Source organism: Lepisosteus platostomus, chromosome 9, assembly GCF_059453375.1.
Source record: "Lepisosteus platostomus isolate fLepPlt1 chromosome 9, fLepPlt1.hap1, whole genome shotgun sequence".
Classification (NCBI taxonomy): domain Eukaryota; kingdom Metazoa; phylum Chordata; class Actinopteri; order Semionotiformes; family Lepisosteidae; genus Lepisosteus; species Lepisosteus platostomus.
In genome coordinates, this window is record NC_142619.1 from 927311 (window position 1) to 942538 (window position 15228).

Below are 15228 nucleotides of genomic sequence, written 5' to 3' on the forward strand. Positions count from 1 at the left end.
GGACACTCCAGTACATGAACACTGCACTGAGAGAGAGAGGGGTTCATACAGACACACTGACTGGACACTCCAGTACATTAACACTGCACTGAGAGAGAGAGGGGTTCATACAGACACACTGATGTATAGGGGGACAGTCAAACACGGACACACACAGTACCTGTGCTTGTGCGTTGGGCTCCAGACGAAGCAGGCAGCCGACTTGCTGGGCTTTGGTCTGGATGACTCCAGCACACACAAAGTTCTCCGGGTTCGGGTCCACGTTCTCCAGCAGCGCCGTCCCCAGACCCAGCAACTGCAACCCAGCGCCAACACAGAGCAGGTCAGGAAGCAGTCTCCCCACTGGCCAGCCACGCACTCGGGGTTTCTGACTAGAGCTGCACCTGCAGCAGCACGCACTCTGGACGGTACTGGGCTGGGCTGGGCTGGACCAGGCCGGACTGGGCTGGACTGTACTACACTGGGCTGGACTGTACCAGGCTGGACTGTACTACACTGTACTGTACTGAGCTGTACCAGGCCAGACTGTACTACACTATACTGTACTGGGCTGGGCTGGACTGTACTACACTAGGCTGGGCTGGGCTGGACTGTACCAGGCCGGACTGTACTGCACTGGGCTGGACTGTACCAGGCCAGACTGGGCTGGACTGTACTGGGCTGGGCTGGACAGTACCAGGCCGGACTGTACTACACTGTACTGGGCTGGGCTGGACCAGGCTGGACTGTACTGGACTGTACTGAGCTGAGCTGGACCGTACTAGACTATACTGTACTGGGCTGGACTGTACCAGGCCAAACTATACTACACTGTACTGGGCTGGGCTGGGCTGTACCAGGCCAGACTGTACTACACTGTACCAGGCTGGACTGTACTGGACTGTACTACACTGTACTGTACTGTACTGTACTGAGCTGTACCAGGCCAGACTGTACTACACTGTACTGTACTGGGCTGGACTGTACTGGGCTAGGCTGGGCCGGGCCAGACTGTACTACACTGTACTGTACTGTACTGTACTGGGCTGGGCTGTACCAGGCCGGACTGTACTACACTGTACTGTACTGTACTGGGCTGGACTGTACTGGGCTGGGCTGGGCTGGGCTGGGCCGGGCCAGACTGTACTACACTGTACTGTACTATACTGTACTGGGCTGGGCTGTACCAGGCCGGACTGTACTACACTGTACTGTACTGTACTGGGCTGAACTGTACTATACTGTACTGGGCTGGGCTGTACCAGGCCGGACTGTACTACACTGTACTGTACTGTACTGGGCTGGGCCGGACTGTACTACACTGTACTGTACTGGGCTGGGCTGTACTGGGCTGGGCTGTACCAGGCCGGACTGTACTACACTGTACCAGGCTGTACTGTACAGTATCAAAGAGTATTGGGCTGTTCTGTATTATACTGTGCTCTGCTCTGCTGGTCTCTCTTGCCCTGGGCTGGGCGGTACACTGTGCTGTACTGTAGGGTACTGATCTGCGCTGTACCGCAGGGTACGATACACACACACAGTGAAACCTCCAGCTGTAGACACTTTCAGCTCCTCTCCTGACAGATCTGAGGCTTGTGGGCGGAAGGTCTGGGCGGCACAGCCGGGAGCTCGCACTGGACTGGGGGCGCCCCCTTCCTCCTCCCCGACGCACCCCAGCGGCGCCTGCCCCCAGTGTCCTTCCAGGGGTCAGCAAAACGTTTCAAGCCAGGAATAACTCCCTGACCGCACGCTGGCCGTCTGTGCCGCGCTCGGAAGGAGAGGGCCGCACCTTGGCCTTCAGCACCTCCGTGTCCATGGCGTGATTGGCCTTGAAGATCTTCTGGGACTCCTGCTGTGGCCTGAGGGGGACACGGGCACGGTCAGTCAGGAGGACCGCAGAGGGGGGACAGTCAGTCACCACGCTGACACGAGACAGGTCAAGTCTGCATCACCCTGCCCCGTTCCTCTGGTCTGTCCAGTGTGCCTCCAGTCTGTCCAGTGTGGCTCTGGTCTGTCCAGTGTGCCTCCAGTCTGTCCAGTGTGCCTCCGGTCTGTCCAGTGTGGCTCTGGTCTGCCCAGTGTGACTCCGGTCTGCCCAGTGTGGCTCCGGTCTGTCCAGTGTGGCTCCAGTCTGTCCAGTGTGACTCCGGTCTGCCCAGTGTGGCTCCAGTCTGTCCAGTGTGGCTCCAGTCTGTCCAGTGTGCCTCCAGTCTGTCCAGTGTGCCTCCAGTCTGTCCAGTGTGACTCCAGTCTGTCCAGTGTGACTCTGGTCTGCCCAGTGTGGCTCCAGTCTGTCCAGTGTGGCTCTAGTCTGTCCAGTGTGCCTCCAGTCTGTCCAGTGTGCCTCCGGTCTGTCCAGTGTGACTCTGGTCTGCCCAGTGTGGCTCCAGTCTGTCCAGTGTGGCTCCAGTCTGTCCAGTGTGGCTCTGGTCTGTCCAGTGTGGCTCCGGCCTGTCCAGTGTGACTCTGGTCTGTCCAGTGTGGCTCCAGTCTGTCCAGTGTGGCTCCAGTCTGTCCAGTGTGGCTCTGGTCTGTCCAGTGTGACTCTGGTCTGCCCAGTGTGGCTCCAGTCTGTCCAGTGTGGCTCCAGTCTGTCCAGTGTGGCTCTAGTTTGTCCAGTGTGGCTCCGGTCTGTCCAGTGTGACTCTGGTCTGCCCAGTGTGGCTCCAGTCTGTCCAGTGTGGCTCTGGTCTGTCCAGTGTGGCTCTAGTTTGTCCAGTGTGCCCCCAGTCTGTCCAGTGTGCCCCCAGTCTGTCCAGTGTGCCCCCAGTCTGTCCAGTGTGGCTCCGGTCAGTCCAGTGTGGCTCCGGTCTGTCCAGTGTGGCTCCGGTCTGTCCAGTGTGGCTCCGGTCTGTCCAGTGTGGCTCTAGTCTGTCCAGTGTGGCTCCGGTCTGTCCAGTGTGCTTCCAGTCTGTCCAGTGTGCTTCCAGTCTGTCCAGTGTGGCTCCAGTCTGTCCAGTGTGGCTCTAGTCTGTCCAGTGTGGCTCCGGTCTGCCCAGTGTGGCTCCAGTCTGTCCAGTGTGCTTCCAGTCTGTCCAGTGTGCTTCCAGTCTGTCCAGTGTGGCTCCAGTCTGTCCAGTGTGGCTCCAGTCTGTCCAGTGTGGCTCTAGTTTGTCCAGTGTGGCTCTAGTTTGTCCAGTGTGCCCCCAGTCTGTCCAGTGTGGCTCCAGTCTGTCCCCTGTGGCTCCAGTCTGTCCAGTGTGCCTCCAGTCTGTCCAGTGTGGCTCCAGTCTGTCCCCTGTGCCTCCAGTCTGTCCAGTGTGGCTCCAGTCTGTCCAGTGTGGCTCTAGTCTGTCCAGTGTGGCTCCAGTCTGTCCAGTGTGGCTCCAGTCTGTCCAGTGTGGCTCTAGTCTGTCCAGTGTCCAGTGTGCCTCCAGTCTGTCCAGTGTGGCCCTGCTCGTGGTGGACAGAGACACTCACTGGCTGAGCTGTTTCCAGCGCTGGAAGAAGTCCTGAGAGGACATCTCTGTGGGCTGGAAGAACTTGTTGATGGTGATGGGCAGCTTCAGGGTCAGGTTCTGGAGAGCCCCACTGTACCTGAACACAGAGAGAGAGAGAGAGCTCAACACAGCAGCCCCCACCTGAACTCACAGAGAGGGAGAGGGCTCAACACAGCAGCCCCCACCTGAAAACACAGAGAGGGAGAGGGCTCAACACAGGAAACACACAGAGAGCGAGAGAGCTCAACACAGGAAACACACAGAGAGCGAGAGAGCTCAACACAGCAATCCACACCTGAATATACACAAAGAGCTCAACACAATAAATCACACCTCAACACAGAGAGAGAAAGACATAAAGAGAGAGACAGTACTGGAACGGGATGTTGAGCAGCAGAGCGTCCATGAAGTCAGAGTGAAAGAGAGACAGAGAGACAGGCAGGCTGACAGACAGGCAGGCAGGCAGACAGGCAGGCAGGCAGGCAGACAGGGAGACAGGCAGGGAGACAGGCAGGCAGACAGGGAGACAGGCAGACAGGCAGACAGGCAGACAGGCAGACAGGCAGACAGGCAGAGACAGTACCGGAACTTGATGTTGAGCAGAGGGGCGTCTGTGAAGTCCGACAGACACTCGATATTGAGCACCTGCTGCAGCTGAGCCCCTCCCTCCACCAGGGGCTCCACTGGCTTGGTCTGCACGTTCAGCTGTGCGCCTGGTCAAGGACTCCTCCGTCTCACACTCGGGACGAGCCCGCGGACCCGCAGCACCGCACTCACTCCGAACTTCGGAACCCAGACACCAGACACGGGCTCAGGCCAGTTCAGCCGAACACAGTTCACACCAGTATAGCCGTCTGCTGTAGCCCAGTCCAGTCCCACACACCAGTCTGCTGTAGCCCAGTCCAGTCCAGTCCCACACACCAGTCTGCTGTAGCCCAGTCCAGTCACACACACTGGTCTGCTGCAGCCCAGTCCAGTCACACACACCAGTCAGCTTTAGCCCAGTCCAGTCACACACACTGGTCTGCACTCTCCCAACATGACACCTCTACACTGGGTCCCACAACTGCTGTGAAGGATATGAGACTGCAGGTCCCCGGGGCAGCTGACCGTGGTGCTGAAACTCAGGAACTGCACTGAGGTCTTGTTACCATAGAAAAGATACATCCGACCTGGAGCAACAGAGAGAGGGGTTAATACACACACTGACTGGACACTCCAGTACATGAACACTGCACTGAGAGAGAGAGGGGTTAATACACACACTGACTGGACACTCCAGTACATGAACACTGCACTGAGAGAGAGAGGGGTTAATACACACACACTGACTGGACACTCCAGTACATGAACACTGCACTGAGAGAGAGAGGGGTTCATACAGAAACACTGACTGGACACTCCAGTACATTAACACTGCACTGAGAGAGAGAGGGGTTAATACAGACACACTGACTGGACACTCCAGTACATGAACACTGCACTGAGAGAGAGAGGGGTTAATACACACACTGACTGGACACTCCAGTACATGAACACTGTACTGAGAGAGAAGTGCTGGACTCACCCAGGTTCTGCCTGTACTCTGACTTGATCCCAATCTGCAAGAGCTGGTTCTCGAAGAGGACTCCATTGTTCTTGCACACAAACCTGCGGTCGACGGGGAGACAGGAGGGGAGCAGGAGAGAGAGGACAGAGGCAGCAGGAGATCAGAATTACAGGCCGGACACACAGTGTGGCACACAACCCCCAGCTTGTACAGGTTCACACACCACACACACAGGCAGAAACCTGAGCGCGCGCGCGCACACACACAGATCAGAGCGCGCGCACACACACAGATCAGAGCGCGCGCACACACACAGATCAGAGCGCGCGCACACACACAGATCAGAGCGCGCGCACACACACACAGATCAGAGCGCGCGCACACACACACACAGATCAGAGCGCGCGCACACACACACACAGATCAGAGCGCGCGCACACACACACACAGATCAGAGCGCGCGCACGCACACAGATCAGAGCGCGCGCACGCACACAGATTAGAGCGCGCGCACGCACACTGATCAGAGCGCGCGCACGCACACACACACACACTCTCACACACACACAGATCAGAGCGCGCGCACACACACAGATCAGAGCACGCGCACACACACACACAGATCAGAGCGCGCGCACGCACACACACAGATCAGAGCGCGCGCACGCACACACACAGATCAGAGCGCGCGCACGCACACACACAGATCAGAGCGCGCGCACGCACACACACAGATCAGAGCGCGCGCACGCACACAGATCAGAGCGCGCGCACGCACACAGATCAGAGCGCGCACACGCACACAGATCAGAGCGCGCTCACACACACACAGATCAGAGTACTGTGTACTGCTGACAGGTCGCAATGTTCGCTGGACTCTGTACTTTGCCCAATTCTCGGAAGCACACGAACAAAGCCAAGCAACAGCAGCTACCCACAGGACACCAGTGGAAACCGAGTGGCCTTTACCACTGGGAACAGGGGGCGCTCCTTCACACAGAGGGGGGTGGGGGTGGGGAACGAGCTGCCCAGCCCTGTGGTTGGAGCCGATACCCTGGCTTCTCTCCAGACACAGCTGGGTGAGCTCCTCCAGTCAGGACAGGAGGCTCTTCTGTACACAGAGGGGGGTGGGGGTGGGGAACGAGCTGCCCAGCCCTGTGGTTGGAGCCGATACCCTGGCTTCTCTCCAGGCACAGCTGGGTGAGCTCCTCCAGTCAGGACAGGAGGCTCTTCTGTACACAGAGGGGGGTGGGGGTGGGGAACGAGCTGCCCAGCCCTGTGGTTGAAGCCGATACCCTGGCTTCTCTCCAGACACAGCTGGGTGAGCTCCTCCAGTCAGGACAGGAGGCACTACTGTACACAGAGGGGGGTGGGAGTGGGGAACGAGCTGCCCAGCCTAACGTTCACATGAGTGCACTGCCCTGGGGTATCTGATATCACTAGCAGCACGGAGCAGGGCCATCTGCCAGGCCCACGCCTGTCCCGTTACACACAGAGGAATAAGGAACAGTCACTCAGGCCTAACTGGTCCAGAGCCCAGGAGCAGGAGAACTGCTGGTGGCCAGGGAACAGACCCCCTCCAGCCCTGTGCCCATCGGAGAGGGGGAGGGGGTGGACACATCCCGTCTTACTTGTTCAGCAGCTCGTCAGATTCGGGAAGAGGAGGAGCAGGGTCTTCAGAGCTGACAGCAGAGGAAGGAGCAGAGCTGAGAGAGACAGAGGACCGAGGACAGGGGGCAGTGAGTGAGAGAGGGACAGGGGACAGTGAGAGAGAGAGACAGAGGACCGAGGACAGGGGACAGTGAGTGAGAGAGGGACAGGGGGCAGTGAGAGAGAGAGAGAGACAGAGGACCGAGGACAGGGGGCAGTGAGAGAGAGAGAGACAGAGGACAGGGGGCAGTGAGAGAGAGAGAGGACCGAGGACAGGGGGCAGTGAGAGAGAGAGAGGACCGAGGACAGGGGGCAGTGAGAGAGAGAGAGAGACAGAGGACAGGGGGCAGTGAGACAGAGACAGAGAGAGGGAATGTGAGGATTGCAGACAGGAGGACAGGGCAGATGGACAGGAGGGAGAGGGAGAGAGAGCAGTGAGGAAAGGAAACAGAGAGAGAGAGAGAAGAAGGCGTTAGTGAAGCACAGTCACCAGATCGCACTCAGCCTGGCCTCCAGCCCACCCCTCCCCAGGCCTGACCTTCCCCACCGCTGCACAGCGAGAAACTGGGGTCCCCCGGCCCCTGGGGCTGTCAGACCCACAGAGAGGGTCACAGGGGTGTTGGGGTGTCTGTACAGTGAGAAACTGGGGGTCGCAGTGCCCCTGGGGCTGTCAGACCCACAGAGAGGGTCACAGAGGTGTTGGGGTGTCTGTACAGTGAGAAACTGGGGGTCCCAGTGCCCCTGGGGCTGTCAGACCCACAGAGAGGGTCACAGGGGTGTTGGGGTGTCTGTACAGTGAGAAACTGGGGGTCGCAGTGCCCCTGGGGCTGTCAGACCCACAGAGAGGGTCACAGGGGTGTTGGGGTGTCTGTACAGTGAGAAACTGGGGGTCGCAGTGCCCCTGGGGCTGTCAGACCCACAGAGAGGGTCACAGAGGTGTTGGGGTGTCTGTACAGTGAGAAACTGGGGTCCCAGTGCCCCTTGGGCTGTCAGACCCACAGAGAGGGTCACAGGGGTGTTGGGGTGTCTGTACAGTGAGAAACTGGGGGTCCCAGTGCCCCTGGGGCTGTCAGACCCACAGAGAGGGTCACAGGGGTGTTGGGGTGTCTGTACAGTGAGAAACTGGGGGTCCCGGTGCCCCTGGGGCTGTCAGACCCACAGAGAGGGTCACAGAGGTGTTGGGGTGTCTGTACAGTGAGAAACTGGGGGTCCCAGTGCCCCTGGGGCTGTCAGACCCACAGAGACTGTCACAGAGGTGTTGGGGTGTCTGTACAGTGAGAAACTGGGGTCCCAGTGCCCCTGGGGCTGTCAGACCCACAGAGAGGGTCACAGGGGTGTTGGGGTGTCTGTACAGTGAGGAACTGGGGGTCCCAGTGCCCTTGGGGCTGTCTTGGCGACCCGGCTGTGTCTGGTCATGTGTTTCTGACCTGCTCCACCCACAGGGGCTTCACACAGTAACCTACTCCTCCCTACCCCCCCTCTACTGGGAAAGACATGGAACTGTCCGTCTGCTCTTCGCCACCACCCTTCTGTGCAGGACGATACCAACTCACCCTGGAAGGGGGTGTCAGAAAGAATCAGCAACAGTCAAAGCGCGATAAACACTGTGACCTATCTATATTTGTCAATCTCATTGTAAATATACCTCAGCACAGGTACAAACTCCTACCCCCTGTACGCTCCCGTGGATCTGAACAGCTGCTGTCGGTCTAACTACTGCGCCTGTTTATAATTCTTTGGCATAACTCCTCTCCCTCAGGTGACCTGTCATGTTCGTCCCAGCTCTGTAAAACATGTAAAACTACACTTCCCAGCATGCCCATCTCCGAGGGTGAAGAGCAGCATGATGGGAATTGGAGTCCTGGAGGGCTCCCAGTTTCTCACTGTTTTCTATGCCCTTCCTGCATTGTGGGTCGGATTACTCTTCACTTTTTACCCTGCTGTTAGGACTTCTGTGTTCAAATCCGCTACCACAGCTGGATTACGAACTAAAACGGTTCTGCGCCCTTCTCCAGTAAGAGGAAGACAGCATGCAAGCCTGAGACTGCTCAGCCTACAGCTCTGCCTGTCCTCTCCCATCAGGGGAGCTCAGCTGTCCCAGTCTGAGTTATAACACAGTCAGAGCTCAGCTGTCCCAGTCTGAGTTATTACACAGTCAGAGCTCAGCTGTCCCAGTCTGAGTTATTACACAGTCAGACCCAGCTGTCCCAGTCTGATTTATAACACAGTCAGAGCTCAGCTGTCCCAGTCTGATTTATAACACAGGACAGACCCAGCTGTCCCAGTCTGATTTATAACACAGTCAGAGCTCAGCTGTCCCAGTCTGATTTATAACACAGGACAGACCCAGCTGTCCCAGTCTGATTTATAACACAGGACAGACTCAGCTGTCCCAGTTTGATTTATAACACAGGACAGACTCAGCTGTCCCAGTCTGATTTATAACACAGGACAGACTCAGCTGTCCCAGTCTGATTTATAACACAGTCAGAGCTCAGCTGTCCCAGTTTGATTTATAACACAGGACAGACCCAGCTGTCCCAGTCTGATTTATAACACAGGACAGACTCAGCTGTCCCAGTCTGATTTATAACACAGGACAGACCCAGCTGTCCCAGTCTGATTTATAACACAGGACAGACTCAGCCGTCCCAGTCTGATTTATAACACAGTCAGAGCTCAGCTGTCCCAGTCTGATTTATAACACAGGACAGACCCAGCTGTCCCAGTCTGATTTATAACACAGGACAGACCCAGCTGTCCCAGTCTTATTTATAACACAGGACAGACCCAGCTGTCCCAGTCTTATTTATAACACAGGACAGACCCAGCTGTCCCAGTCTGATTTATAACACAGGACAGACCCAGCTGTCCCAGTCTGATTTATAACACAGGACAGACCCAGCTGTCCCAGTCTGATTTATAACACAGTCAGAGCTCAGCTGTCCCAGTCTGATTTATAACACAGGACAGACCCAGCTGTCCCAGTCTGATTTATAACACAGTCAGAGCTCAGCTGTCCCAGTCTGATTTATAACACAGGACAGACTCAGCTGTCCCAGTCTGATTTATAACACAGTCAGACCCAGCTGTCCCAGTCTGATTTATAACACAGGACAGACTCAGCTGTCCCAGTCTGATTTATAACACAGGACAGACTCAGCTGTCCCAGTCTGATTTATAACACAGTCAGACCCAGCTGTCCCAGTCTGATTTATAACACAGGACAGACCCAGCTGTCCCAGTCTGATTTATAACACAGGACAGACCCAGCTGTCCCAGTCTGAGTTATAACACAGTCAGGACCCAGCTGATGTATGAAACTGGACAGGAAGCCACACTGAGCTGCAGGTTGAGGGCTCCTGGTCCTGCCTGTACAGCTCAGCCTCAGTCGCCGCCCACTTTTACACCTGGAGCACCCCAGCTCCGCCCCCTTACTCTGAGTCTCCGGCAGCGTCCACCAATAGGGACTCAGAGCCCTCGGTGGGCTGGTCCAGATCCCTGCCATCGTCCAATCAGGGGCGAGGTGGGAGGAGGAAGTGAAGAAAAAAAAACCAGGAAGGAGGGGAGAGAAAGACAGGGGAGGGCGAGAGAAGGAGGAGAGAGAGAGAATCACCACACCGCAGGATGGAAGGACCGACGAGACGCAGGCGCACGCACGCAGACGGACACACGCGCCCACGCACGCGCACAGACAGCGGACACGATGGACAGAGCCACGAGGAGGGGGACAGCCCCCCGATTCTCGCCCGGGACCACCTGCGGACAGCGCCCCCACAAGGCCTCCCTCCCTCCCCCAGCGCCGCGCCCCTCACCTCAGGAAGCTGTCGTCCGAGACCCCCGCGGCCGACGCAGGGGGCCCCGCCTCCGAGAAGACGTCGACCAGCAGGCTGCCGGCGCTGGGGGGGGCGGCGGAGCGCAGGCCCAGCAGGTCAGCGGAGGGCGAGGGCGTGGACTGGGAGAGAGAGGGGGAGAGGGCGTGAGACAGTGTGTGTGTGTGTGTGTGTGTGTGTGTGTGTGTGTGTGTGTGAGAGAGGAGGGCGTGGACTGGGAGAGAGAGGGGGAGAGGGCGTGAGTGTGTGTGTGAGAGAGAGTGTGAGTGTGAGAGGGTGTGAGTGTGTGAGAGAGAGGAGGGCGAGGGCGTGGACTGGGAGAGAGAGGGGGAGAGGGGTGTGAGTGTGTGAGAGAGAGTGTGAGGGTGTGAGAGGGTGTGAGTGTGTGAGAGAGAGGAGGGCGAGGGCGTGGACTGGGAGAGAGAGGGGGAGAGGGGTGTGAGTGTGTGAGTGTGTGTGTGTGTGAGAGAGGAGGGCGAGGGCGTGGACTGGGAGAGAGAGGGGGAGAGGGGTGTGAGTGTGTGAGTGTGTGTGTGTGTGAGAGAGGAGGGCGTGGACTGGGAGAGAGAGGGGGAGAGGGCGTGAGTGTGTGTGTGTGTGAGAGAGAGTGTGAGTGTGTGAGTGTGTGTGTGTGTGAGAGAGAGGAGGGCGAGGGCGTGGACTGGGAGAGAGAGGGGGAGAGGGCCTGAGACAGTGTGTGTGTGTGTGTGAGAGAGGAGGGCGAGGGCGTGGACTGGGAGAGAGAGGGGGAGAGGGGTGTGAGTGTGTGAGTGTGTGTGTGTGTGAGAGAGGAGGGCGAGGGCGTGGACTGGGAGAGAGAGGGGGAGAGGGCGTGAGTCTGTGTGTGAGAGAGTGTGAGTGTGTGAGGATGAGAGAGTGTGAGTGTGTGAGAGAGAGGAGGGCGAGGGCGTGGACTGGGAGAGAGAGGGGGGGAGGGTGTGAGTGTGAGTGTGAGTGTGAGTGTGAGTGTGAGTGTGAGAGAGTGTGTGTCAGTGTGAGGATGAGAGAGTGCGTGCGTGTGTGTGTGTGTGTGTGTGTGTGTGTGACGCTGGCGAGGGGACCCCTCGTCCTGAACCCCCGTCTGTGTGACCCTGGGCTGGCGTGGGGAGCCCCGTCCTGAACCCCGCCTGTGTGACCCTGGGCTGGCGAGGGGACCCCCGTCCTGAACCCCCGCCTGTGTGACCCTGGGCTGGCGAGGGGACCCCCGTCCTGAACCCCCGCCTGTGTGACCCTGGGCTGGCGAGGGGAGCCCCCGTCCTGAACCCCCGTCTGTGTGACCCTGGGCTGGCGAGGGGAGCCCCCGTCCTGAACCCCCGTCTGTGTGACCCTGGGCTGGCGAGGGGAGCCCTCGTCCTGAACCCCCGTCTGTGTGACCCTGGGCTGGCGAGGGGAGCCCTCGTCCTGAACCCCCGTCTGTGTGACCCTGGGCTGGCGAGGGGACCCCCGTCCTGAACCCCCGTCTGTGTGACCCTGGGCTGGCGAGGGGACCCCCGTCCTGAACCCCCGTCTGTGTGACCCTGGGCTGGCGAGGGGAGCCCCAGTCCTGAACCCCGCCTGTGTGACCCGGGTGCTGGACCGGTCACTCACGGCGTTGGAGGCGGCCGTGGCGGAGGAGTCCGGCCCCCTGTCCCCTCCTCCGTTCAGCTCCGCCCCCCCCTCCCGCTTGCCCTCCTCCAGCTCGGACACGGACACGGCGCCCGGACCCTTCTTCTTCTTCAGCTTGGCCAGGATGGAGGACTCGCGCTCCGGGAAAGGGGGCATCTCCTCCAGCACTGTGGCCTGGGAGAGAGACAGGTTAATACTGAGAGAGAGAGAGAGACAGGTTAATACAGAGAGAGAGAGAGAGATACACTGCTGGAGCAGTACTGTCAGACCTGGGCACTGCCAGTCAATCTGGACAAGACCAGAGTTATGGTTTTCCAGGAGAGACTGAGGGGTTAATACAGAGAGAGAGAGACAGGAGAGAGACTGAGGGGTTAGTACAGAGAGAGAGAGACAGGAGAGAGACTGAGGGGTTAATACAGAGAGAGAGAGAGACAGGAGAGAGAGACTGAGTACAGGTTAATACAGAGAGAGAGAGACAGGAGAGAGACTGAGGGGTTAATACAGAGAGAGACAGGAGAGAGACTGAGGGGTGAATAAAGAGAGAGAGACAGGAGAGAGACTGAGGGGTGAGTAAAGAGAGAGAGACAGGAGAGAGACTGAGGGGTGAGTAAAGAGAGAGAGAGAGACAGGAGAGAGAGACTGAGGGGTGAGTAAAGAGAGAGAGAGAGACAGGAGAGAGAGACTGAGTACAGGTTAATACAGAGAGAGAGAGACAGGAGAGAGACTGAGGGGTTAATACAGAGAGAGACAGGAGAGAGACTGAGGGGTTAATACAGAGAGAGACAGGAGAGAGACTGAGGGGTGAGTAAAGAGAGAGAGACAGGAGAGAGAGACTGAGGGGTGAGTAAAGAGAGAGAGAGACAGGAGAGAGAGACTGAGGGGTTAATACAGAGAGAGACAGGAGAGAGACTGAGGGGTGAGTACAGAGAGAGAGAGACAGGAGAGAGACTGAGGGGTTAACACAGAGAGAGACAGGAGAAAGTGAAAATTGGAAACAAAAGGACTAAATTCTTCACCCAAGGCCGCGGGGTGAGACAGGGCTGCAGCCTGAGCCCAACACTGTTCAATATCTATATCAATGAATTAGCAGGAATGTTGGAGCAGTCTGCAGCTCCTGGTCTCACACTACACCACACAGAAATCAAGTTCCTGCTCTACGCAGATGACCTGGTCCTGCTGTCGCCCACAGAACAGGGGCTGCAGCAGAGCCTGGCACTGCTGGAGCAGTACTGTCAGACCTGGGCACTGACAGTCAATCTGGACAAGACCAGAGTTATGGTTTTCCAGAAGAAAGCCAGACCTCAGGGAAACAGGTACAAATTCACACTGAACAACAACACATTGGAGCACACATCCAGCTACACATATCTCGGTCTCACCATCAGCTCTTCCGGGAGTTTTGACCTGGCAGTGAAGGCACTGAGGGAGAAGGCACTCAGGGCTTTCTACGCAATAAGAAGGAGGCTCTTCAACATCAACCCACCAACAAGAATCTGGCTCCAAATATTTGAAAGTGTAATCCAACCCATTGCCCTATACGGCAGTGAAGTGTGGGGTCCCCTCACAGACCAGGATTACACCCAATGGGACAAACACCCCACAGAAACTCTGCACATGGAGATCTGTAGAATCATACTCCGTGTGCAGAGAAAAACTCCTAACAACGGGTGCAGGGCCGAATTAGGCCAGTACCCACTACTGATAAACATACAGAAAAGAGTATTAAAGTATTGGCTACACCTAAAAAACAGCGACCAAAATTCCTACCACCACAAAGCCCTGCTGAGCCAAGAGCTGAGCCCAAAACAGAGCCCCCTGAGCCAGCTGGTCCTGAGGCTCACCGACCTGAGCCACACCAACACTAACCAGCCTCAGAACAGCACTGCTAGAGCACCACAACTCAGACTCAACCACATCACAGCACAACACACACAACACACAACCAGCCTCAGGACAGCACTGCTAGAGCACCACAACTCAGACTCCACCACATCACAGCACAGATCAAACAGCAATATCTCACACACTGGGACACACACACACAAACACAACATAAACTGGAATGCTACAGAACCTTAAACAGACAATACACACTAGCTGAATATTTGACCAAAATAAAAAATAACAAACCGAAACAGACCCTGACGAAGTACAGGCTCAGTGACCACAACCTGGCCATAGAAACTGGGCGACACAGGCAGACCTGGCTGTCCAGAGAGGACAGGCTCAGTGACCACAGCCTGGACACACACACTGGACACAGGCAGACCTGGCTGCCCAGAGAGGACAGGCTCAGTGACCACAGCCTGGACACACACACTGGACACAGGCAGACCTGGCTGCCCAGAGAGGACAGGCTCAGTGACCACAGCCTGGACACACACACTGGACACAGGCAGACCTGGCTGCCCAGAGAGGACAGGCTGTGCTCCCACTGCCAGCGGGGAGAAATAGAGACAGAGGTGCACTTCCTACTGCACTGTGACAGATACTCTGGGATTAGAGAAACATTCTTCCCCAAATTCAGAAATCTAATCCCAGAGTTCCCACACCTGCCAGAATCACAACGGGTCCCAATCCTACTGGGAGAGGGAGGAGGGAACTCAGTTGATCTGGCAGCCCAGTATGTGATCTCCTGTCACAGCCTGAGGAACAGTGAGTCCGTCTCCCAATAATGCTCCAGCCGCCTACAGTATATGTCAATATTTTATAATATGTCTTTGTTGTAAATGTCTGTAATATGTCTGTAGATTTTATTTTACTTCTATTTTTTGTCTTGTTCCATGTTAATTTTATTATTTTTATTTGCTTTGGTAACACTGATTGTACCTATCGGTCATCCTAATAAAGCACCTTGAATTGAATTGAATTGAATTGACAGGGGAGAGACGAGAGAGACTGAGGGGTTAGTACAGAGAGAGAGACAGGAGAGAGACTGAGGGGTTAGTACAGAGAGAGACATGAGAGAGAGACTGAGGGGTTAGTACAGAGAGAGAGACAGGAGAGAGACTGAGGGGTTAATACAGAGAGAGATACAGGAGAGAGAGACTGAGGGGTTAATACAGAGAGAGAGACAGGAGAGAGACTGAGGGGTGGGTAAAGAGAGAGAGAGATACAGGAGAGAGAGACTGAGGGGTTAATACAGAGAGAGAGACAGGAGAGAGACTGA

At 56.8% G+C, this 15228-nt stretch overlaps 1 protein-coding gene across 31 annotated transcripts in view; it reads right to left on the bottom strand.

Annotated features, from left to right (window-relative positions):
- ap2a1 (adaptor related protein complex 2 subunit alpha 1) overlaps positions 1 to 15228 on the bottom strand; it is a 39418-nt gene that overhangs the window by 5346 nt on the left and 18844 nt on the right. For 28 of the 31 annotated variants that reach the window (XR_015941311.1, XR_015941318.1, XR_015941310.1 and 25 more), the window contains exons 12-21: positions 12042 to 12233; positions 10437 to 10576; positions 10060 to 10122; positions 6603 to 6677; positions 4990 to 5072; positions 4504 to 4594; positions 4006 to 4128; positions 3403 to 3519; positions 1772 to 1841; positions 161 to 295 (exon numbers count right to left, since the gene is read on the bottom strand). Coding sequence is in view for 4 of the 31 variants with exons in the window: in XM_088646244.1 (XP_088502370.1) it covers positions 161 to 295; positions 1772 to 1841; positions 3403 to 3519; positions 4006 to 4128; positions 4504 to 4594; positions 4990 to 5072; positions 6603 to 6677; positions 10060 to 10122; positions 10437 to 10576; positions 12042 to 12233 (1089 nt within the window). In the remaining 27 variants the exon portion in view is untranslated. The remainder of the gene's footprint in view (positions 1 to 160; positions 296 to 1771; positions 1842 to 3402; positions 3520 to 4005; positions 4129 to 4503; positions 4595 to 4989; positions 5073 to 6602; positions 6678 to 10059; positions 10123 to 10436; positions 10577 to 12041; positions 12234 to 15228) is intronic. The other 3 variants (XM_088646247.1, XM_088646248.1, XM_088646249.1) reach the window with 3 other exon arrangements.